The 24,136-nt window shown below is 40.3% G+C and overlaps 1 protein-coding gene across 2 annotated transcripts in view; it reads left to right on the top strand.

Moving 5' to 3' along the window:
- Positions 1-24,136, top strand: part of SNTG1 (syntrophin gamma 1) — a 795,295-nt gene that overhangs the window by 594,717 nt on the left and 176,442 nt on the right. For both annotated transcript variants that reach the window (XM_040354181.1, XM_040354180.1), the window contains 2 exons: positions 11,324-11,367; positions 11,452-11,493. In XM_040354181.1, the coding sequence (XP_040210115.1) occupies positions 11,324-11,367; positions 11,452-11,493 (86 nt within the window). The remainder of the gene's footprint in view (positions 1-11,323; positions 11,368-11,451; positions 11,494-24,136) is intronic.

Genomic DNA, 24,136 nt, shown 5'->3' on the forward strand with positions numbered 1-24,136 from the left:
AACAACGTTTTCCCCCCACACACAGTCAATTAAAGTGACGTTTTTAAAAACGTCATTTTATTTCATCACATAAAGTGATGGTGTGTACGCGGCATAAGTTTTCTGTCACACATAGGGGGTTATTTACTAAACGCAAATCCACTCTGCAAAGTGCACTTGAAATTGCACTGAAAATGCACTTGGAAGTGCAGTCGCTGTAGATCCAAGGAGGGACATGCAAGGAAAATAATAAACAGCATTTTAGCTTACACATGATTGGATAATAAAATCAGCCGAGCTTCCATTCATTTCAGATATACCCCTCAGATTTACAGTGACTGCACTTCCAAGTGCACTTTCGGTACAATTTCACTTGTAGTTTGCACTTGTAGTGCAAAGTGGAGTTGCCTTTTCGTAAATAACCCCCATAGCGTTTTGTTTTTAGGCCAAAAAGTAAAATTTTGGTCTCATCTTACCAGAGCACCTTCTTCCATATGTTTGTTGTGACCCCCACATGGCTTCTCGCAAACTGCAAATGGAACTTCTTATGGCTTTTTTTCAACAATGGCTTTCTTCTTGCTGCTCTAAAGGCCAGATTTGTGGAGTGCACGACTGAAGCCCTGTACACATGGCCCAGAATCTTGTCCGGAAAAAAACATTGTTTTTTCTGATGAGATTCTTGGCAAGAATCTCTTGCCAGCCGAGTGTACACACACTCAATTCAAAAGAACCACCGTTTTTTTGAATGGCACGAAGGCGGTGACATTATCGACTACGGTGAGCATGCGCTTGTCACATTCGATGCCGTCGCCGCCATCTTGCTACACCCTACCTATGCCTTGGAAGCTACCGCGCATGCGTCAAAGTCATTTTGAGCATGCGCGGGTTTCCGTGGCAACAGGTAAGTATACAGACACTCGGGTTTCTTGGCAGGAAAACGCCGCCGAGAATCACAACGAGAAAATAGAGAGCAGGTTCTCTATTTTTCTTGTCTAGATTTTGGGCAGTTTTCTTGATGAGAAACCTCAAAGCCTCGTACACACCCACGGTTTACTCGGCAAGAAAGCTCTGCCAGCAGCTTTCTTGATGATAAAACCATGTGTGTGCACGAGGCTTTAAGCCATAGTTGTTCTGTGGACAGATTCTCCCACCTGAGCTGTGGATATCTACAGCTCCTTCAGACTTACCATGGGCCTTATGACTGCTTCTCTGAATAATGGTCGCCTTGCCCAGCCTGTCAATTTAGGTGGATGACCATGTCTTGGTAGGTTTGCAGTTGTGCCATACTCTTTTCATTTTTGGATAATGGATTGACCAGTACTTTGTGAGATGTTAAAAGCTTGGAATATTATTTAATAACTTAACTCTGCTTTAAACTTCTCCACATCTTTATCCCTGACCTGTCTGGTGTGTTCCTTTACCTTCATGATGCTGTTTGTTCACTAAGATACTTTAACAAACCTCTGAGGGCTTCACAGAACAGCTGTATTTATATTGAAATTAAATTTTACACAGGTGTATTTTCTAATTAGGTGACTTCTGAAGGCATTTGGTTCTACTAGATTGTAGTTAGGAGTATCAGAGTAAAGGGGGCTGAATACAAATGCACGCCACACTTTTTACATATTTGTTTGTAAATAATGTTGAAGCCCATTTATCATTTTCCTTCCACTTCACAATTATATATATATATATATATATATATATATATATATATATATATATATATATATATATATATATATATATATATATATATATATATATATAAACCACTTTATGTTGGTCTATCATATAAAATCTCAAAAAATACATTTATGTTTTTGGTTGTAACATGACAAAATTTGGAAAATTTCCTTGTCAAAAGATCTTTATTGTGTAGTTAACATTTGTACAAGCATGTTATCAAACAAAATCGACCTTAGGCGAAAAGAAAGTCCTGCTTTTACAAGTGAATTAACTAATAAAGAGTGGTGTCTTTACTTAGCTCATTACATTTCTCTAGCATCAATGGCTTAACTATTAACTAAACAGGGATCAAGAGGGAACAAACGGTACAGTTTATAGTCCAAAAACGTTCTGGTTATTGTTAGCAATTGTTGCTAGTCTTTGTGGTTCGGTTCTATGCGTCTCATGGAACTTCCATCTTGACCAAAGCCTCAGGTCGATCAAAGAGGTATGGCTTATTATTTAGGTACTTAGTGCTATGAGAAAGACTACACAATAAGGTGAAACACATTCGAAAGTAATATAAGTAACAGAAAACAAATAAGTAAATAAAATAAAATGGAGAATGAGAACTGAAAGGGGGAGGAAGGAGAGGGAAGGGTGGGGTCAGGGAGTCTGCAGGACTAGATCGGGGACATTTCAGTAGAGCAGAAGTTTCTGACAGGATATCTGTGTAATGGCTGGGCTACCATGGCATCAAAACATCACCATTAAACGTTTTTTTTCGTGACATATTCCAACCAGGGCTTCCATGTATCCTCAAACCTTGAGCAGGGCAATTTTGGGGTCCATGGGGATTGTTTTATTCGTGAGGACTTTGATTAATTTGAAAATTTCCAGCCAAAACTCGTGCACTTTTGGACACGACCACCAGGTATGGAAGTAAGTTCCTTTGTCTGAGCATTCTCTAAAGCATAAATCAGAATATGTCTGCGAGAATTTTGCCACCCTGGTCGGGACTAAGTACCATCTGGAGAGTACTTTGTAGTTTGTTTCTGCTGCTATTATATTAGTGGATACCGTTTTGGTATTGTTCCATATTTGATCCCATTCCGTTTGTGCCAGTTCAATGCCTAAATCATCTTCCCATTTACTCATGTAAGACAACTTCCCTGACCTCGGGTGCGTGAGTAGCTGGGAGTATAAGATAGAAATTACTTTTCTGGCATGAGGATTACCGTTACAAATAGTTTCAAAGGCGGACAATTGGTTTGACACTATTGTCGTATCGGCTGAGGGTTGAAAGAAGTTTTTTATCTGGAGGTATCGAAAAATTTCCTTCGGGGGTATGCCATGAGTTTTGTTTAAGGTTGGGAAAGGGGTCACTACTGTTGAATCGAAGAATTGATATTTTCGTATGCAGCCTCGATCCGTCCATTCCTTAAAGGAGTTAGGATAGACCCAGGCTGGGTAAAAAGCAGGGTTTTTAATAAAAGACAGCAGGGGGGCTGAAGGAGACATCAAGCTGTGTTTATTTTTAATTTTGTCCCACAGGGAGAGTGAATGTTTCATGATGGGATTAGTTATGTGCTTTCTTTGTTTAGGGGTGATCCACAATAGGTTCGAAATTGAAATTGGGTCGCATTCCATCGCCTCGATAGACACCCATAATGGTGCCTCTTGCTTAGCATGGTATTTGACTATTGTGGCCATTTGTGCTGCTCGGTAATAATTTACGAAGCTAGGATATCCTAGCCCTCCTGCTGACTTTGGCCGATGTAATATTTGTGGTTTGATCCTTGGCCTGGAGGTACCCCATACGAAGGATGAAACTCTCCTTTGTATTATCCTGAAGTAGTGGGCCGGTATGGATATAGGGAGCACTCTATAAAGGTATAGGAGCTTGGGTAGTAAGGTCATTTTCACAGCCGCGATTCTTCCAAACCAGGAAAGAGGGAGTAGGGCCCAGGATTTTAATAAAGTCGTCAAATGTTTCAGGAGGACTGGATAGTTATGCGCATAGAGATCTGAAATGTCTGCAGTCAAATGTATTCCCAGGTATGAAATGCTTCTAGTTGGCCACTCAAAAGGGAGGCCCACTTTTGCTGCCAACAGTTCCGTACTAGAAAGAGAAATGTTCAATGCCGAGCATTTCCTGGGGTTTATTGCCAAGCCTGATATGGACGCAAATTGGTGTAAGATTGGGAGTAAGTTTGGACCCGTTACTTGTGGAGAGGAGAGGAACAACAGTATATCGTCAGCATAGAGGCAAAGTTTGTGAGTAACGCCGCCCAACTCGATACCGAGTACTTTAGGATCCACTCTAATCTTTTGGGCTAAGGGTTCTATCAGGAGGGCGAATAATAATGGGGAAAGTGGGCAGCCTTGTCTGGTTCCCCTCTGTATATTAAAGGTTTCAGATTTGTAGCCCGCATATTTCACGTACGCTCTAGGGTTCTGGTATAATTGCAGGACCCAATTTGTAAAGTTGGGGCCAAAGCCCCATTTCTTCAGCGTAAATTCCATATATGACCATGAGACTGAGTCGAAGGCCTGCCTGACGTCTAGGGAAAGAAAGCAGGCTGGAATTTTCCTCTTTTTAGCTATATTTGCCAGTAAGCATGCCCTTCTGATATTGTCCCCTGCCTGCCTATTGGGCATGAAGCCCACTTGGTCACGGTGTATCAGGGTTCCTATGATTTTGTTCAATCTATTGGCTAAGATCTTACCTAGTAATTTTACGTCTGTGTTTATCATGGATATAGGGCGGTAATTGTCGCAGCAGGTGGAATCGGAGTGCGGTTTGGGAATCATGCAGATAGTGGCCGTGAGAGACTCTTGTCTAAAGGACCTCCGATTTAGTAGATCATTAAAGGCTTCCACCATCATGGGAGAAAGTAGGTCTTTGTATGATCTATAATAACGGGCAGTGAACCCGTCCGGACCCGGTCTTTTATTTAATTTTAGTTCAGCGACAGCCTGTAGGACGTCTTCTTGCGTAATCGGTTCATCCATTAGAGCACTTTGAGACGTGTTTAGTTGTGGCAAATGTAAATCAGAAAAGAAGTCTTCCGTGTCCTGTTTGCTAAATGTGTTAGTTTCTGCGTACAGTTTTTTAAGGTGAGAGCTGAATTTTTGTACTATTTTGACTGGGTTACTAGAGATTATACCGTTTGCTGTTTTAAGTTGGATAGGCTTATATGCTTTGTTAATGGAGTTGAGCGACTTCGCAAGAAGAGTTCCTGATTTATTTGCGTTTTTGTAAAAAAAGTGCTTGGTCCGGAGTATCGCCCTGTCCGCCGAGTCCGAGAGGAATAGGTCATATTCCATACGAGCTTTATCTAGTCGGGCTTTTGCTTTAGGTGAGTGATCGAATTGGAAGGCCTCAAAGGCCAAATCGTGTTCTTTTTCTAATTTATAGGAAAGTTGCTTTCGTTCTCTTTTAAAAGTCCCAGCGTGCTTCTGTATTTTCCCTCTTAGCACTGGCTTGTGGGCTTCCCAAAGAGTTAACGGGGAGACGTCAGGGGTCTTATTTAATGTTATATATTCACTTAACTCTTGCTCAACTATAGTCCTGTACATGGGGTGTTTGAGAATTTTGTCTGGTAGATACCATGTTGGGTCCTGTTTTTTGGGGATTATGGAGGCTAATGTAGTGAGAACCGCGTTATGATCCGACCATGGAATAGGCACGATGTCGGAATCCAACACCTCCGGCAGCATGCCTATCGTCAGGAGTATGTGGTCTATGCGGCTAGACGACTTATGGGGGCTCGAATAGTACGTGTACTTGCGTTTAGTGGGGTTCGTTTCCCTCCAGGAGTCCACTAAATTATATTTAGCCAGCAAGGTGGATAGGGTTCTTTTGACTTGTTTTGCGGGGGAGAATGGTGTTTTATCCAAAAAAGGGAGAAGGACATGATTAGTGTCCCCACAAATAATAAGGGATCCGAATTTATGCGAGTTTATCACTTGCAGCAGATGCGACATGAATGGCAAGGGATTTAAATTTGGGGCATAATACGATACAATTGTTACCGCCTTATCCAAGATGTGGCCAGTCAGGATGTTGTAACGACCTTCAGGGTCTATGATTTCAGACTTAAATGTGAATGGCGTTGATCTATGAAAGGCTATGAGGGTGCCCCTTTTTTTGGAACTAGCTGATGCGGTAAAGACCTGTGGATAGGAGGCATGAAAGAATTTAGGGGTCGTACTGGGAGTGAAGTGCGTCTCCTGTAAACATATGATATGTGCTTTCTTAGCTTGGAAGTGTCTAAACGCCTTAACCCGTTTCTGTGGTATGTTGAGGCCCTGTACATTTAAGGTTAATACATTCAAAGGAGCCATGATAGCCAAACCATCTCAATGTTCTTACCTTGGTGTCCTGTACATCGATCTCCCGATCTAATCCATGCAGACTGAGGATAAGGGGGGGGGGGAGGGGGGGGGACCTAAAAACGAAAATTTCCAAAGAAAAAGACAGCACATTAAAATAAAATAAACATATGTGCATCAATACGTAGAACAAACTTGTAAGTCTGGTCCGTGAACGGGGGGGAGGTGCCCGGTCAGGGAGAATTGGGCCCACGTCAGACCCTCGCAAATAACTGCGGGGGTCAGAGGGGAGCCGTGTGTGGCGCATGTGGGTTCCGATCGAGGGAGACCCGCGTCCTAAAAATTTCCGGTAAGCATCCCTAATGGAAACCGTGAGTGCAACGTTATAGGAGATTCCGTGGAAAAGTAGGGGCTACTAGTCTATCTATGGAGGGTAATTTGCAAGTCAAGGTGATAAGGTGATAAAGGGGAGCATCAAGAAGTGTCTGTGTTTGAATAAAGGGTACTGGAGGAATCCTACATCAGAAACATTATGGTTGGGGCGATGGACTGATGCTATCGAACAGATGGCCTATTGTGAAGAATGGCCTAAGTGCCGGCATTCCCATTTACTGTTGGTATGCAAAGTGTTGTGGAAAAAGGATGATGGAGAATTGCTTTAGGTACATCTAGGGTACCAGGGTGGCTTGGCCACCCAGTAGGTGGGGTAGTGTGCCAATCACGCGGCAAAGGGATTAGGAGTTGCTGAGTGAATATGAGGCAAGATATATAGCCCCTGAGCCTGGAAAGTCTGGGGAGATTGATAATAAAGAGAAAAGGGAAAGCACTAACTCAATTAAAAATGATAATAAGGAGCTTCTGCTCTAATAAATTTGCTAACTTAGAAACTCATGAACTTCTACTTAAACTTGTAAACTCATTGAGTCATACAACCAAGGTTTGGGTGAAAGACTAGAAGTCTAAAGGTAGGTAAGACTGACTTGCTTGCAGAGCTCAGTCCATCGTGTCTTCTTGCTCCTGTGCTTGTTCCACAAATCTGCCTCTCTTATGTAATCGCTGGATGCCATTGTTGTGGTTCTGAAGCGGCGAGTTGTCCCGTGGCGAAGTGGAAGCTGATCTTCTGCGGGCTGCAGTTGCCGACGGAGGTCTGTCAATTATTTTGAAGTCCAGCAGGGCCTGTTGAAGCTGAGCTGGTGTTCTACACACAATTTTTGTGCCTTGACAGGTGAATCGCAGGGAGAAAGGGAAGCCCCATTGATATTTGATTTGGCGTTGCTGCAATTCGTATAGGAGGGGTCTCATTTCTCTCCTTTTGTTGATTGTCATTTGCGAAATGTCCGCAAAGATTTGATATTCATTCCCCTGAAAAGTTAGCTTGCTCTTCTCTCTGGTGGTCTGCAGAATCAGCTCCTTTGTTCGATAGAAATGAAATTTAGCTATGATGTCCCTAGGGGGACCATCAGCCTTCCTGGACGTTAGTGCTCGGTGAACTCTGTCCATTTCCAGCCTGTCAGCTGGTATCCCAGGTAATATTTCCTGACACAGTGCCAACATTGTACCATTTAGGTCAATGATAGATTCCGGTAGTCCCCTGAACCTCAAATTTGATCTCCTGGCTCTGTTTTCGAATTCCTCCAATCTATTTTGCAATATCAAGTTTTCCTCTTTTAAGGTGTCAATTTCAGATACACAGTCCTGAGTGTAAGCTTCTAAATCATCCATTTTAGTCTCAAGTACTTCTGTGCGGCCCCCAAGCTCCCTAATTTCTTTAGTCAGGCTATTTGTTATCTGATCTGAAGTGGTCTGGAGCGCCTTGTGCAGCATCTTTTCAAATTGCCTCAGGAGACTTGTGGGTACCGCTGTGCTGTGACATATTGCTGTGGGGTTTGTCACATTGTCATCCTCCTCACTATCTGAGACAGTAGTATTGAGAGAAGCCATTTGTTTTGCGCTTTTAATGCTGGCCTTTTTCTGCTTCACTGAGGTAAATCCCTCAGAGGGGGCTGGTGCCTTTCTCTCTGAGGTGATTTTGAGATGCTGAGGAGACTGGGGATGCTGCGCGCTGCTGCTGTGAAGAAATTTCCCCTTTCCTCTCGTTCCTTTCAGCACCATAGCGTATAAAAATGTTCTCTCACCCTTCCTGAAGCTTTGCCCAGTATTCTGGGTGATTATGCCCACGGTGTTCCTCCGTTATTTGCGGGTCAATCTCTGTCACAGAGCGGAGCTCTAGCTCAGCATTGCCTACCCGCTAGGCTCCGCCCACCAGCCACTCAAATTTGGAAAATTTCAAGGGGTATGAATACTTTTTCAAGGCACTGTAACATCACTAGGCCACAATACAACAGGACTGCAGCAGCAAGGTTAACATGTCTCTCAGGAATGTAAAACTGCACCCAAAATAGATAAGGAATCCCAGTTGGGAGATCCTCTACTCTGGACAGGCTGAGACTGGCCTGGCTCTGCTGTCCTACTGTGACTGTCATTGGATTGAGCTCTCTGAACATTTTAATGGAGAATGCATAGAAGTTTGCAAGACAATATTAGTGCGTATTACTCTCCTTTTTTGTAAAATTATATTTTAAAGAGGTTGGAAACCCCCCAAAAAACTCTAAGGCCGTGTACACACGGTCGGTCCAAACCGACGAGAATGGTCCGACGGACCGTTTTTATTGGTCCACCGCTGAAGTGGCCTGATGGTCTGATGTGTGTACACACCATCAGTTCAAAATCCGATCAGGTCAGAACGCGGTGACGTAAAAAACACACGACGTACTGAAAAAAACGAAGTTCAATGCTTCCAAGCATGCGTCGACTTGATTCTGAGCATGCGCGGGTTTAGAACCAATGCTTTTGTGTACTAACCATCGACTAACCATCGGTTTGGACTGATCGGTCAGGGGTCCATCGGTTCGATTTTAAAGCAAGTTTTACAATTTTGGTCCGAAGGACAACAGACCGATGGGCCATACACACGGTCGATTTGGACTGATGAAACTGAACTTCGGTCCATTCTCATTGGTTTAGACTGACCGTGTGTACGCGGCCTAAGACAAAGTTATAATGTGCTAGTATGCACTGCATACTAGCTTATTATGAAATACTTACCTTAGAGCAAAGCCCTTCAGCAGCGCCCGCACACCACTGACACAGCTGACATCTTCCCTGTGTATCTTCTGTGTATGCAGACTCCGGTGCTGTGAGTGGCCGGAGCCGCAATGACGTCACTCCCACGCATGCGTGCGGGAGTTGCCGGTCATGGCACAGGGCCCTTACGAAAGGCACGAGGGGCCTTTTCTTCAGAGCGCATGTGCCAATGATGTCATCTGCGGCATATACAGTAAATATCTCCTTAATGTGGTGCAAGTTTAGGAGATATTTACAGTACCTATAGGTAAGCCACCTATACCTGTATGTAGCAGAGGAGTTTACTTCCTCTTTAAGTAACCCTTCATGTTGTGACACTAGAAGCTCAGCTAAAGGTGAGTCTGAACAAGGCTTACTGTAGATGTGCAAGCAGATGTCCCAATTAAGGTTTCAAAGGCTTTCAACAATATGACAGAGGTTTAAATTCTGCCTCATTCCATATAACCCCCCCTCCCCCCTGTGGTGGGCACAGTTCTGCTTTACAGACATATTTATATGTAGCTGTATTAAATTGTAAATAAACACAACGTTTGACAGAAACAAAAGGGGTATGACTATATCTTTCATTGATTCCATCAGTTTCCCAACCCATAAATCACAAGTCCTGCTGCTCCTTCCATATATCTGGGGAGATTAGGCTGAAGCAAGGTAGAGGACAAATGCATGCCAACACCAGAGCTTAGCACTGAAACCCCATTGCAGTTTTTTTTTTTAATAGCAGTTCCCCTTAAAATTCCAAACAGACACTTAACCAGACATGCTGTCTGAGTGTACAAAAAATGAGAGCCGTAAGGGTCCTTCATAAATCACACTAGACCAGATTCCTTTCAAACATAGAGGTAGTACCTTGCAAGGTCAGGGGTGGCTAAGCTTCTTCCTCCCTTGTCCCGTTGTTGAGCAAAAAGGGCCTCCTCTACTCATCTAGTCTACAAGAGTATGTGGGGGGGATTTTAAATAAATCTGGAAGCCCCATTCATAATAAGGGGACCCATAGCTATCCTCCTTGCAGAGAAGTGAGAACAGACATACATTACTACTCATACATACTACTCATAGTTCACTCAAAAGATGTCATCAATGTCCCCCAAAGTAAATCTATCATCCGTCACATTGTCCAGGTATCTACATACATTGTCAGTCGTGACCACCTGCCATACAACGATGTCCACCTTTTCCCCAATATTAAGAGGAACCAGCCCTTGCCTGGTTCAAGAAGGTTGGGAGCACATGCTTACTTCCCTTTTATTTCTGGACACTCAGGATTTATGCTTACCATAGGGCCCGGTTGTCAGTATAAGGGGGAATCTTCTAAATAACGCGGGGGATGCTTTAAGTAGCAAATAATAAAGAAACATATGCAAGTATTAAATAAGACATTTCTTATGCCAGTGTACTATATTTAGCCTGCCTAGAGAGAAGTGACTCTGTAAAATGTAAATAAACCACATGCCTGCATCCTTTTCATTTATCTTTTATAATAATTTTCCATGTGGGTTTTTTGCCTTGATGAACAAAGTACACATGGTTTTTCAAAGAGTCTAAGAGTCATTGCAAAGCTTTCTAGTCTCTGTGTGATGACTGAATAATGAAAAAATAAATTATTACTTGGGGAAAAATTAAAGGCAAATTGAATTATACCACTGTGGCAGATAGATGCATCCTTCTCCACGCTAATCAAGAAAATGCAATCTCTGAATACCAAAATTACCAAGTTTGTGACTCCTACAACTGCCCATAGGAGATTTAAGAGGATTAATGTTTTCTTCCTCGGCGCTCTACTTTTGGCAGCTTGAAAATGAGTTTCAGTATCTCACATTGGTTTTCTCAGTATGGTAAATTCTTTCAAGTAGAGAAAAAAAAACAGATTTGCTAACATTTTCAGAAACCTGTTACATACAGCCATAGATTTTATTTTGTGTTAAAGTGGAACTATGGATAAAAAAAAGAGATGCAATTCGCATCAACACAAATGTGTTACCACCGGATCAAAAAGTTGAACTGGATGGACTGGTAACATTGTTCAAACTTACCAACTATTTAACTATTTAATGTAAAAGGGAAAAACAGGCAAAAACAAGAAAATAAATGTAGCCACTATATGTAGAGACTGGTAAGCTGTAAGATATATATTACATTTTTGTTAATAGGTTCATAAATGCTTTAAGTAAACTCTTTATATTTGTATAATTTGCAGCAGAGCTTTCAGGACTTTTATTCATTGGAGATGCTATTCTACAGGTAGGATTTTCAAGTTTTTCATTTAAAGCCCCGAATTTTCAATAACTATGTAACATAAACAACAAATAATGTATTTTATTACAGATTAATGGCATTAATGTGAGGAAGTGCAAACACGAAGAAGTGGTAAGATTTTTCCATTTGTTATATATTAAAAAGTATCTGTCACTTAACTTGATGGCTTTTATATAGGTGCTTCTGCCTGGATGTGTGGAAAACATGACTTTGGTGCAGGGAGGATATTCAGAGAAAGTGATGGTGTCATTACGACTATTGTAACTATTCCGCTCTGAGGCCTTTGTTAGTAAAGTCATGTCCATAGTTGGAAGACTAGTGTCCCAATCAATAAGGCCATTAAAAAGCTCTAACCAATAGCGTATAAAACACACAGAAGCCTCTAAAGGGCATTTACATTTTATCATCATTATTTAGAACATATAATACTCTTCAAACAAATGAAAAAGATGTAATCAACACAATACAAAAATAATGGGAATCAATAAAATTAATTAAATATTCAGTGTATTAGCCTACTAATAGCCTTACCACGATTGCTGCCAACACCTCTCAGAGTGTATCCACATGTGAATCTCAATAAAATACTTTATATATTATATAAACAGTGCTTTATATATTACAAAATATGTGTAGCGCAAACAAAAAGCAATGAATCAGGTCCACGTATTATAAAATTCCACCGTTGTGCAACTTTTAGTGACAGTTCTTTAATATCCAGTTACTTCAGTGACCACCGCCTCTAGCTGGAAAGCCTGCTCACCTCCAAATATTGAGCTTCGCTACAGAGTCACACACGCCTGGTGTTACATCTCTCAGGATACCTCGGAAACACAAATTCTACTCCTAGCGCCCCTGGGCAGCTCAGACCTCCTCCTGGGATCTCATTCAGTCATGTGTGGCCATATAGTAACAAAGGCAAACCATAGTGCTCTCTGCTAATAACATGTATTTAAAACTTAACTCAGGGATTAAAATACTCACATAAAAATGTGTAAAACATGCATATTATCAACTTGATGTAAATGGAGAAACACTTTCTGAATGGAGGCACCTCACACCTGTATGCGTTATGCGTTATGCTCTCTTGTGAGCTTCTTCAGCTGGTGAGGAGCCATCATAAATACAAGGAAAAAATAAACTTCTACCTCATCATCAATCATCCCACAAGTGCGAACACCTGTACACTCAGCTGAGGTGGACACAAAGCAGAGAGAAAGAGAATATGATGTAATGTGACACAGAATCCAGTGTCACCTACAATAATCCCTCTCAGCTGAGTGTACAGGTGTTCAAACTTGGATGATGACATTGGAAGAAGCCGGGAGGAGGTCTGTGTTATCCAGGAACAAGGAGGAGGATTCATTTTCCTGAGGTATCCCAGAGATATAATACCAGTGGGGTCAACTTTTGGAGGTGAGTAGGCATTCCAGCTAGAGCTGGTGGTCACTGAAGTCACTATGGGCCAGATTCACATAGAATTGCCCAGGTGCAGCGTATCAGAGATACGCTACCCCGCTGTATCTTACCTGGCTCTAAGTCGAATCCAGGAAGATTTTGCGCCGTACGTTACGGCGGCGTAGTGTATCTCTCTGCGCGTATTTCAAATTGGGCGGGTAGGGGGCGTGATTCATTTAAATGAAGCGTGTCCCCGTGCCGATTGAACTGCGCATGCTCTGTTTCGAAATTTCCCACCGTGCTTTGCGCGAAATGACGTCATTTTTCGAACTTCGACGTGACTTATGTCCATCCCTATTCATGGACGACTTACGCAAAAAAAAAAATTCAAATTTCGACGCGGGAATGACGGCCATACTTTAACATGGCAAGTCTATCTATACGCCGCAAAATAGCAGCTTTAACTATACGCCAGGAAAAGCCGACTAGCGACGATGTAAGAGAATGCGATGGCCGTGCGTACTTTCGTGGATCGACGGAAAAAGCTAATTAGCATACCCAACGCGGAAAACAACGCAAACTCCACCCAGCGGGCGCCGAAGTATTGCACCTACGATCCGAAGGCGTACAAAGCCGTACGCCTGTCGGATCGAAGCCAGAAGCCGTCATATCTTGGTTTGAGGATTTAAACTAAAGATACGACGCAGGAAATTTAAAAGTACGCCGTAGATACGCCGGCGTACTTGCTCTGTGAATCTGGCCCTATATATTTAGAACTGACACTGAACATTGCACAATGGTGGAATTTTATAATATGTGGCCTTGATTCATTGCTTTTTGATTGCGTTACACTATATTTTGTTTGCAACTCTTCAAACAAGCATCCTAAAGTAACTTATTAAATAAACAACTTTTATTTATAACAGCCAATACAAACTATTTGTAGGGCTGTTTAGGTGTAAAGGAAATTGTGTTAATATATGCAGGAGATGCCCACAAGACTGGGTAGGAAGGTACTGCTCCCCCTATTAATTATTTTACAAATACAATAAAGTTTCTCCCAAAGGCTTTTTTGCAGAACAAAAGTGCACCAAGAAAACAAGTGCACCAAGAATTACGATAACAATTTTTATTGATACAAATGTTAAAATCCAAATACACGTACTGTTTAAAATGTAAGTTCTGGTAAACCCCAACTACAATGAACAATTTCCTATTAAACAAATGCCAGGTAACAAACATGTTAAGAATTTCCAAAATGGTACACCTGCTTAAGCAAAAAATTCCAAGCGCATTTCGATTGCAACAGTTAGAATCTTCCTCAGGGGGGTGAGGACATCTGGATTGAAAACATATAATATTAGAATGTTTACATAATCATAATGTGTAACTTATGATATAATTTGTTTGTTTTTTCCACAAAATGTTTATTTGTAAAGAGAAAAAAGATTACAAAGTTTACAAACAAAGTGCCTAAGACAATAATTCCAATACACTGAGTAATAACATACTTTCGTACAGCGAAGCAAGTAACATCAATTGCAAAGTATTTCAAAGCCAAGTATACAGAGTGGGTCTCTGCAAGAGAGATACTGTATAATTGTACTAGGTTTGCTAATTTATAGTGTTTACTATAAGGCCGCGTACACGCGATCAGTTAAACCAATGAGAACGGTCTGATAGACCGTTTTCATTGGTCCAAACCGATTATGTGTGGGCGCTATCGGTTTTTTATCCATAGGTTAAAAAAAAGCAATCTTTTTTTAAATTTAACTGATGGATACCTAACCGATAGAAAAAAAATGATCGCTTGTAGGCACGTCCATTGGTTAAAAATCCACGCATGCTCAGAATCAAGTCGACGCATGCTTGGAAGCATTGAACTTTGTTTTTTTCAGCACGTTGTTGTGTTTTACGTCACCGCGTTCTGACACGATCGTTTTTTTAACTGATGGTGTGTAGGCACGACTGACCGATGAAAACGGTCCATCAGACCGTTCTCATCGGATGGACCGATTGTGTGTACAGGGCTTACAAATAATATTTCTGTTTGGTGCTAATAGAGGTTAGGGAGCAATCTCTGAATCAAGGTGGGGGTCGGTATAATTATCTATCCACTGAGTGTCATACCATAATATAAGATGGAGGGATTAAGCATCAACCAGAGCAAATAAAAAAAAAAAATCAGAACTGTTTCCTGGCTATCATTGTCACAAGAGCAACAGATAACCCACATGTGGCCCACAAGAGGCCACGTGCATAGCGCTGAGAGAATGCAGGAGGTAGAGGTGCATCTATAAAAAACAATATTATTGAAATGTGCATCAGGAGATAAATAGGGAACAAAGAAAAAGGGAATGAGGAAAAGTGAACATATTAATGAGGTGCCCATAGACAGTCTAAGCTTACCAAGCCTACGAGGGTCTAGCCGAGGGTTGATGAAAAATCATTAAGGTACAGCACATATCGAATTGGCATTGTAACTGCAAAATATATTTACTTATAAGAGAATGTCTCCAGTGTGGCAGAAGGAAAATCTATTGCTATGTTAGTAAAAGCATACATTGATTAATGATACCAAAGTCTAAAATAAACTATACTTTAAATTTACCTGGAATTGTAATGTAAAGCTTGCAAGACTTATCTCACAAATATGTTCACTTTTCCTAATTCCCCCTTTTTTTGCGAACTGTACTCTCCAGTGCAACTAAAAGCCTGGTTTTTAAGTTGTAAGGAAAAAGGAACACTGAATTGATATGTTGGAGGTAACTGGATACTAACCCCTTTTAAATATATTGAGATGATGGTGCTTGGAGTTCAACCTTAAAAGATAAAGATACCCATCCCTGAAGATTTCCTATTTTCACCTACCTAGAGCCAGCTCCCCATAGCCTCTTTACAATTCAGGTTATAAAAGGTGCATTGGGTTGAATAATTATATAATATTGCTTTGTGAAGCCTTTGGAGAGTTGTGTCTCACGTGTCAGTCCATGGCAGAAATGGCCTCTCTCCAGGTTGCAAAATATAACTAAAATACTCATTAAAAAATATTTTTAGTAAGCATTGTTTTTTAAATATGGTAACATAAGTATTGATGACAATATTAAAGCTTGTCATGGTTTTAAGAACCGCATACGCATCATCACCTCTTTTTTATATTTTCTGACAGAAGAATTTTAGACAACATGGCAACATAAGCTGTGCTCACAACACTTTATTGCACATTTCTGTTATGAATTGTAGTTGACAAATGCTTTGTTTAATGCATGCCAGTGGCAGCTCCCATTGTCTGGATTTGCTCAGAGGACAAATCTACAAATCACTTTTTATTGTGTTTCTGCCTGGCTTTTAATAATTAAAATGGCTCTGACAGTTGACTCTGTTGCGATTTCTATGTGACTTACAAAGAGTATTCTCAGATTAAGTGGGAGTTGTTTTCCTTCTATGTACTTTGTGTGGAAACAGATTACAGTATGTGTAATCGATCATATACTGTATTTTTTCTGATTTCAATTTCATACTATGTTTTTTCATTTCTTAAACAAAACTTATGTGAGTGTGAGCCCCAAGTCGACAGAGAAGAGCAATGGGTTGCCTCACCAAGTTATAGATAGGCTTGGTGTGTGGAAGTAGGTAGACTTAATTTTTAAGCACAGAATTTGTGGCTGATAAAAGTATAATAAAGCACCCAGAAGATAAAGCAATCTGTGAACAGTCACCTGAAGGTGCATGAGAGAATTATGTCACTTTATTTAGAGATGAATCTTACTGCTTTTTTTTGATTTAGGACCGATTCATACTAGTGAGATGCTAGAACCCTGAAAATCCAGTGTGGGTTCCTGCATTGCACCTGAATCACACAGTGGTTAAATCTGAGATATGTGACCCACTGCGGGTGTCAATGCAAAGTTAACGACACCCCCAGACCAGTTTGCAGATCGCAGTGCGAACTGTAAAATGGTGCAGGAATCGCATTGCATGGGTTTGAACACCCATGCGATCCAATTCCAGTGCAGACCAAGAAAAGGGTCCTGCACCTGGATGCGATGCAATTTTAGCCATACAATTTGTATGGCTAAATGGCATTGCACAGACATCACATGTGATGTGCACAGCAATGCAGTACGAATCACATGCAATGACTGGCATTGTACTAGTGTGAACTGGGCCTTATACAAAACTTTTTTTTGCCTAAAGCTGGCAATAGATAGGTAATTTATTTAAAACAAAATTCTATTAGCCAGAGGGCTGATCAAAAAAAAAAATTCTCCCATCTACAATATAGATGGAGGAATCCTCTCTGCTGTGTTATTGTATTCTAAAACCGGGCACTTTTCCAATATCCCATTCAACAAAAGTCAATCAATAAGGGTAGTGGATGAGAGACTGTGGCAATATGGTAGGTACATAGAATAGGGGGAAATGTCGCTCCAAGATAGTGCCACAGACCTCCATGTAACAATTATGGAACCACCAAGGCCATTCTCATTCAACCAGCAATGAGCCTCACTTAAGCCATGGCTTTTTACTTGCTGGAGGAGCAGACAACAGCAATGTTACTCATAACAATCTATGAATCATTTAACCTCTCTGTCTAGGTCTGCATGAGTATGGGGGAAGGAGCATGGCCACAAAACAAAATCCAAGAATGTCGTCACATGACCTAACCCCTTTCCCGCCTCTGCTGTTTTACTGTTTACTGTTACCAATTTTACTGTTTACATGTTATAGGGAGCACAAGGATGGTAGTCAGTCATCCAAATTTGTTGGTACTCAGTGTCCTGGAACTTGTGTGATGGCCAGTAGGACATAAACACTGTGGGATAGTATCCAAAATCTGGGACTGTCCCACAAGATCCAGAAAACTTTTCAGGGGCAACTATGCAATAAAAACCTCTGGATTCATGTATTAAAAATTGCTTTGAAAGGTTTAGTTGTCGCTGTCTACCTGCAAAAAATAATTGAGTTTATATCCAGTTATTTGTTCTATTACCCCTCATTGTAAATAACTGATTTAGCTGTTTTTCTGATCCTAAAATTAAGTTATTCTATGTGTTGTTAGATACCAAATCACTCATATGCCTGAACACTATGACTTGCATAAAAACGCCTGCTCTTTCTCAGGCATATTCAAAGGTGCTGGGAAGCCTATATCATATGGAGGGCACTTGTTTTTTTTTTTTTTTTTATTTCCTCTGAGATTTGGGTCCTGTAGCTAGAGGCTTTGTAGAGAATGGGAGGGATAAAGTCTCCAATTCTGGGGCCATCTTTTACTGCCAGCCAGTACACTGATTGTGCATAAGGGATTTTGTGAGGATACTGACTGTAGTTCAAGATTCTCCCCAGGAATCAATGTGACTGCAAGGGAGCAGACAGACGTGTATGTGTGTGCACAGTAGTTGAGAGTACTGTCTGGAGGAACATACAAGGGCTTTCATTGAGGCCAGAGCTTCTGCAGGGTAAGAGCAAACCAGGAGGCTGGTATGAAGTGTTTATTTGCTATGGATTGCTAAAAGCCCCGGTGAGGGAAACTCATGTGTGTTTTGAAAGTATAAGTTCACTTAAACAAAAAAGCAATTATCCTTTAACTTTATTTTAATAAAAGTGGGAAATGAAGGCCCTAAAAAAGAATTATTGGTGTGTGGCAGTTAGTTTTGCACTCCTGTGACCCAGATGTAGTCGACAGTGGGACAGTAAAAACTGGATATACAAAATAAAGCGCATCAAAGGATCATTTTATCAAGAGTAAATGTTATGAACATGGTTTCTGCAAAAGAGCAAACTCATTGTGTACTATTGTCATTTGACAACCTCCTAGGATCACGCCTCGCCACCCAACCCCCTGGCACGATCTGTCCTTGCTGTGTCTACCGGACATGGCCAATGACAGATCACTATACCGGCCTGCTGCCGCGTACACACGACCGTTTTTCATGATGTAAAAAATGCCATTTTATTCAAATGTCATTAAAAACGATTTTGTGTGGGTTCCAGAGCATTTTTCATGACGTGAAAAATGGGCATTTAAAATTTAGAACATGCTCTATTTTTTTACTTGAAAAACGGTCGTGTGTAGGCTTTAACGACGTGAAAAAACACGCATGCTCAGAAGCAAGTTATGAGACGAGAGCACTCGTTCTGGTAAAACTATTGTTCGTAATGGAGATAGCACATTCATCACACTGTAACAGACTGAAAAGCACGAAGACTGAAAAGGGCGAATCGTCTCTCACCAAACTTTTACTAACACAAAATCAGCAAAAGCAGCCCAAAGGGTGGCACCATTCGAATGGAACTTCCCCTTTACAGTGCCGTCGTATGTATTGTACGTCCCCGCGCTTTGCTCGAGCATTTTGTTTTCACGATCGTGTGCAGGCAAGGCAGGCTTGACAAGAATCACGTCGAAAAAAATAAAATAATTTCTAGACCATTAAAAATGGTCGTGTGTATGCGGCATTACACTTGTTTCTATTGAATTTCACAGTTAAATTCATACACCATACTTAGCAGCTGTAAGAGGAAAATAGACGTAACACTTTGAAAATGGATGGTATAGGACAAAATCCATCTATGACTTCAACTGCCATTTTAGGCCCGGTATGTACCAATAAAAAAGTTAGGAAGACAGATTTTTTTCCCCCAGAAATTATGTAAATGAGTGCCATGCTTACTCTAAACCCATCCGTCTCGTTTTTCCTCTTTTTTTTTTTTGAGTTCCTACAATTCCCCACTGTCCTGATGTTACCCAATGTTAAGTGACAGCAATCAATATGTAAAAAATAATTCCTAAAGATTATTGCACAGGTTTTGCTTCTAAAAAAATCTTAACCTTGGGGCTGGGGTTTGCAGTAGAAAAATTAACCATTTAAAAAAAGAGGTAAACAAATCACTGATGTAATAAAATGATTGCAATGTAGGGCACTTGAATAGTTAAATGGTTCTTTTATGTAGAAAACAATGTCATATTTATTTTTGTGAATTTAACATTTTGCTGTTAAAATTGTCATGACACAAAATAACTAATGCGTGTAAATGAACTCATGTGGCTCTGTGAATTGATCTTATTATTTTACACAGATTTAAAATTGCATGCTTATTGCCTGAGATAAACTTGTGTTTTATTTTGCTACATTTATAACATAATAATATAATATAGCCATAAATCTTTACTTTTGCTACCGTGGTTTAATGATGTTTGGTCCCTTTAGCAGTGTTTTCTTTTTTGTTACTACATCTGACGCCTCTATATTTTTTGTATTTATTATTTTCTTAAATTAATTTTAGATCTTCAGCCATAGCGTAGTGCAGGTACTTGAGGCATTTTCTTCTTCTGTTTTATTATCTATGTAATTAACAGCAGTTCTTTTGAACTGAGTCTAAATCTCAGAGAATTAATAACAAATTTGTTTGAGCTTTGCATAACATCTTAGCCCAAAGAGTTTTTGAAAAGAAATCGACTTTTCTGATTGTGGTAAACAAAGCTGTAAATGTACTGAATAGGGATTAATGTCCCTGTTAATAAATTTATAGTGTGTAGCTGAAATACTGAAGGCTGATCATTACAATTGCCACAAAGGATGCTGTAATGTTTATGCTCTCTAAAATGTGTCTAAATATGCAGCATCTAGTTTAAAAGTTAAGCTCTTGTACCTGCACTCACTTTGTATACAAGAGCAATTTTTTTACATTTCTGTTATCGGCCTTTGGCATGGCAATTTTTTTTAAGGTTAAGAGGTTCTTATGACAATATTGTCTTGTAAAAATCACTAAATTTTTTATGCAATTCATAGGCAAAATGTTTTCTTTTGTTTGGCTCAGTAAGCCCTTGGATTGCCTCTCTGCTTCAGAAACCATGAGCTTATAACAATAGGGCCCCCTGAGCCCACTGATTAAATGAATCACTGTTGTTAGGGGTTCACAAGCCACTGATCACAGCAATTGGTTAAACATGTGGGATCCCCTTTGCCATCATCACTGCCAGCTGTCCTGCAATAAGACCTAATGTGACAACTCCTTCACCTGTGTATCGATCAGATATCCAACCTCCCTGTTCCCCCATCCCACTTAGACTATGTTCCTTTCTCTCTTTCTACCCTCTGATTCATAGTGCTCTCACCCCATCTGTGTGCACCAGATCCCAACCGATCTCTGCACTAGCTTCTCTGTGGCCTCAATCCCCTCGCCTCTCCATTCGACTCTGTGTGTTCCTGGTCCACCTGTCCACAAACTCTGTGCCCTCCCACTTGTGAGATCTGTCCCTGCCTTTACTGGCCTCTCTGTCTTCCTATCTTTGTGCTACAACCACCTGTCTCTCACCTCTCCACCTGCCTCTGTGTGCTCCAGACCCATCTCTTCCCCCACCATTACTAAGATTTGTCCCCATCTGTACTGGACTCTCGGTCTTCCTTTCTGTATGCTTCAACCACCTGTCTTCCACCTCCCCACCCACCGCTATGTGTGACCCACCTCAATCCCTACTATTACCAATATATGTCTCTGTCTATAATGGACCCTCTGCCCACTTCTCTGTGCCTTAATTTAAAAGATAAGGCCTGTGCAAAATTGAAACAGAGACAAACTTAAAATTATTAATAAATGCTGTATTGCATGCTGTTCATACTCATTCACTGTGAGATTTGTTTTCTGTATTCTGCCAAAAACCTGGTTGATCCTGCTGCTCTTTATCTGCACCTTCTGTTCATGTCCCCAATTTAGCTTGGGATTTTGCAGCTTTAGTGGCAACTTTGCACATGCTCAGTTTTCAATGGATTTCTATGCTGAACATTTCCTCTATATCACATCTGAGCAGCCCACATAACTATAGAGCCCCACAAGTGGGTGTATACACAGTGGTAAATGACATCCCACTCCCTTCCTCTTTCTTTACTAGTGTTGCTCACGAATATTCGTATTGCGAATATTCGGCTCGAATATGGCATATTCGAGTATTCGCGATATATTTCGAATTTCGCAATGAATATTCGCAATTCCGAATATTCGCATTTTTTCAATTTTATTTTTAAAACAGATCACATCCTATCGACGTCTAAAAGCATTGCTGGTATGATTAGAGACCCTGGGCCGAGTAGCTAAGCTGAGGCGATCCTTTTATGTTGCCGAGTATAAAAAAAAAAAAATTGTGAATTTTCGCTAATGCGAATGCGAAAATGATTGCGAATTTCCAATAACTGTGGTAGGAGAACTCTGATTGTCTCTGATGCAAAAGGGGGGGGCTTTGTGTATGTTTCTGTTATGAATATTTGTATGTTTGATATTATTTTTTTTTGTAAGAAGGAAAAAAGGAAAAAATTGCGCATACCTTAAAAAAAGGGGAGAATACAGCAGCAACTCAAAAATGTTATACAACATAAATTAATACAAGACAGAAAATGGAGTCGCTCTACAAGAATAAAAAATATGTCTAGTGACAAGACATGTGGGCAAATTATAAAATAAGCAAGCGCAAATAACTTGTGAAATACACAGTGAAACAAATATATAAAGAAATATAGTCCCAATAATAGAAAAATAATCTTTCATAAAAATGTCTTTGATATGTGAAGTGAAAAAAAGTCCAAAGCATGCAGCATGAACGTGTTCAATCTTCAAGGTGTTTGATTGACAAACGGCTGTGACAGATGGATAGAGTAAAGAATCACCACCAATGCAAAACACTTTTTATTTTCTATTGTAAAATATCACGAATATTCTGAGCCAATCAGAGTGCTCCTTCCGCATTTGCCGAATATTCGCAATTATTTTGTATTGTAAAATATCACGAATATTCTGAGCCAATCAGAGTGCTCCTACCGCAGTTATCGAAAATTCGCAATTATTTTCGCATTCGCAATAGCGAAAATTCGCAATCATTTCATTTTGATAAAATATCACGAATATTCGAATTTAGCGAATATATCTCGAATATTCGACTATATATTCGAGATATATCGTGAAATCGAATATGGCGTATTCTGCTCAACACTATTCTTTACGCCCACTAACCAGCCTAATGCAATGGGGGCCGGATAAAAATGCAGAATCTACCTCACTCATATTATAAGACACTGGCTTGAGGTGCGTGACACAGCCTGTGACTGGCAGAAATCCGCTCACACCATGTTATTTTCACAAAATAATAAAGATTTTATCTCAAATATATATTTGTATGCCAATTTGAAACAGTTTATTATTTTTTTTTATTTTTGTTTTTTTACTCTGTATTCCAAAGGCTGTTTTTGTTTTTTAATTTTGAACATTTGACCAGCAGCAGAGGACTAGAGGCTCCTTCTGGTTATGGTTCCCTGTAGACAGGCTGGGAATAATCTGGTTCATGTGACAGATGTATATCAATTAGGAAAAAGGTACTTAGATGATTTTTTTTATTAAAATATGTACAGTGCCATTATCCACATACATAATTACAGTGGGGATCGAAAGTTTGGGCACCCCAGGTAAAAATTTGTGTTAATATGCATAACGAAGCCAAGGAAAGATGCAAAAATCTCCAACAGGCATCAAATTACAGATTAGACATTCTTATAATATGTCAAAAAAAGTTAGATTTTATTTCCATCATTTACACTTTCAAAATTACAGAAAACAAAAAAGTGGCGTCTGCAAAAGTTTGGGCACCCTGCAGAATTTATAGCATGCAGTGCCCCCTTTGCAAAGCTGAGACCTGAGAGTGTCATAGATTGTTCTCAATCATCGTCTGGGAAGACCAGGTGATGTCAATTTCAAATGTTTTAAATGCCCAGACTCATCTGACTTTGCCCCAACAATCAGCACCATGTGTTCTTCTAAGCAGTTGTCTAGAAAACTGAAACTGAAAATAGTTGACGCTCACAAAGCTGGAGAAGGCTATAAGAAGATAGCAAAGCGTTTTCAGATGTCAATATCCTCTGTTCGGAATGTAATTAAGAAATGGCAGTCATCAGGAACAGTGGAAGTTAAAAGCAAAATCTGGAAGACCAAGAAAAATATCAGACAGAACAGCTCGCAGGATTGTGAGAAAAGCAATTCAAAACCCACGTTTGACTGCACAATCCCTCCAGAAAGATCTGGCAGACACTGGAGTTGTGGTACACTATTCCACTATATGGAGATACTTGTACAAATATGGTCTTCTTGGAGGAGTCATCAGAAGAAAACCTCTTCTACATCCTCACCACAAAAATCAGCGCTTGAACTTTGCAAATGAACATATAGACAAGCCTGATGCATTTTGGAAACAAGTTCTGTGGACCGCTGAGGTTAAAATAAAACTTTTTGGCTGGAATGAGCAAAGGTACGTTTTTAAAAGAAAGGGCACAGAATTTAATGAAATGAACCTCTGTCCAACTGTTAAGCATGGGGG

The sequence above is a fragment of the Rana temporaria genome, chromosome 5 (genome assembly GCF_905171775.1).
Source record: "Rana temporaria chromosome 5, aRanTem1.1, whole genome shotgun sequence".
Classification (NCBI taxonomy): Eukaryota; Metazoa; Chordata; class Amphibia; order Anura; family Ranidae; genus Rana; species Rana temporaria.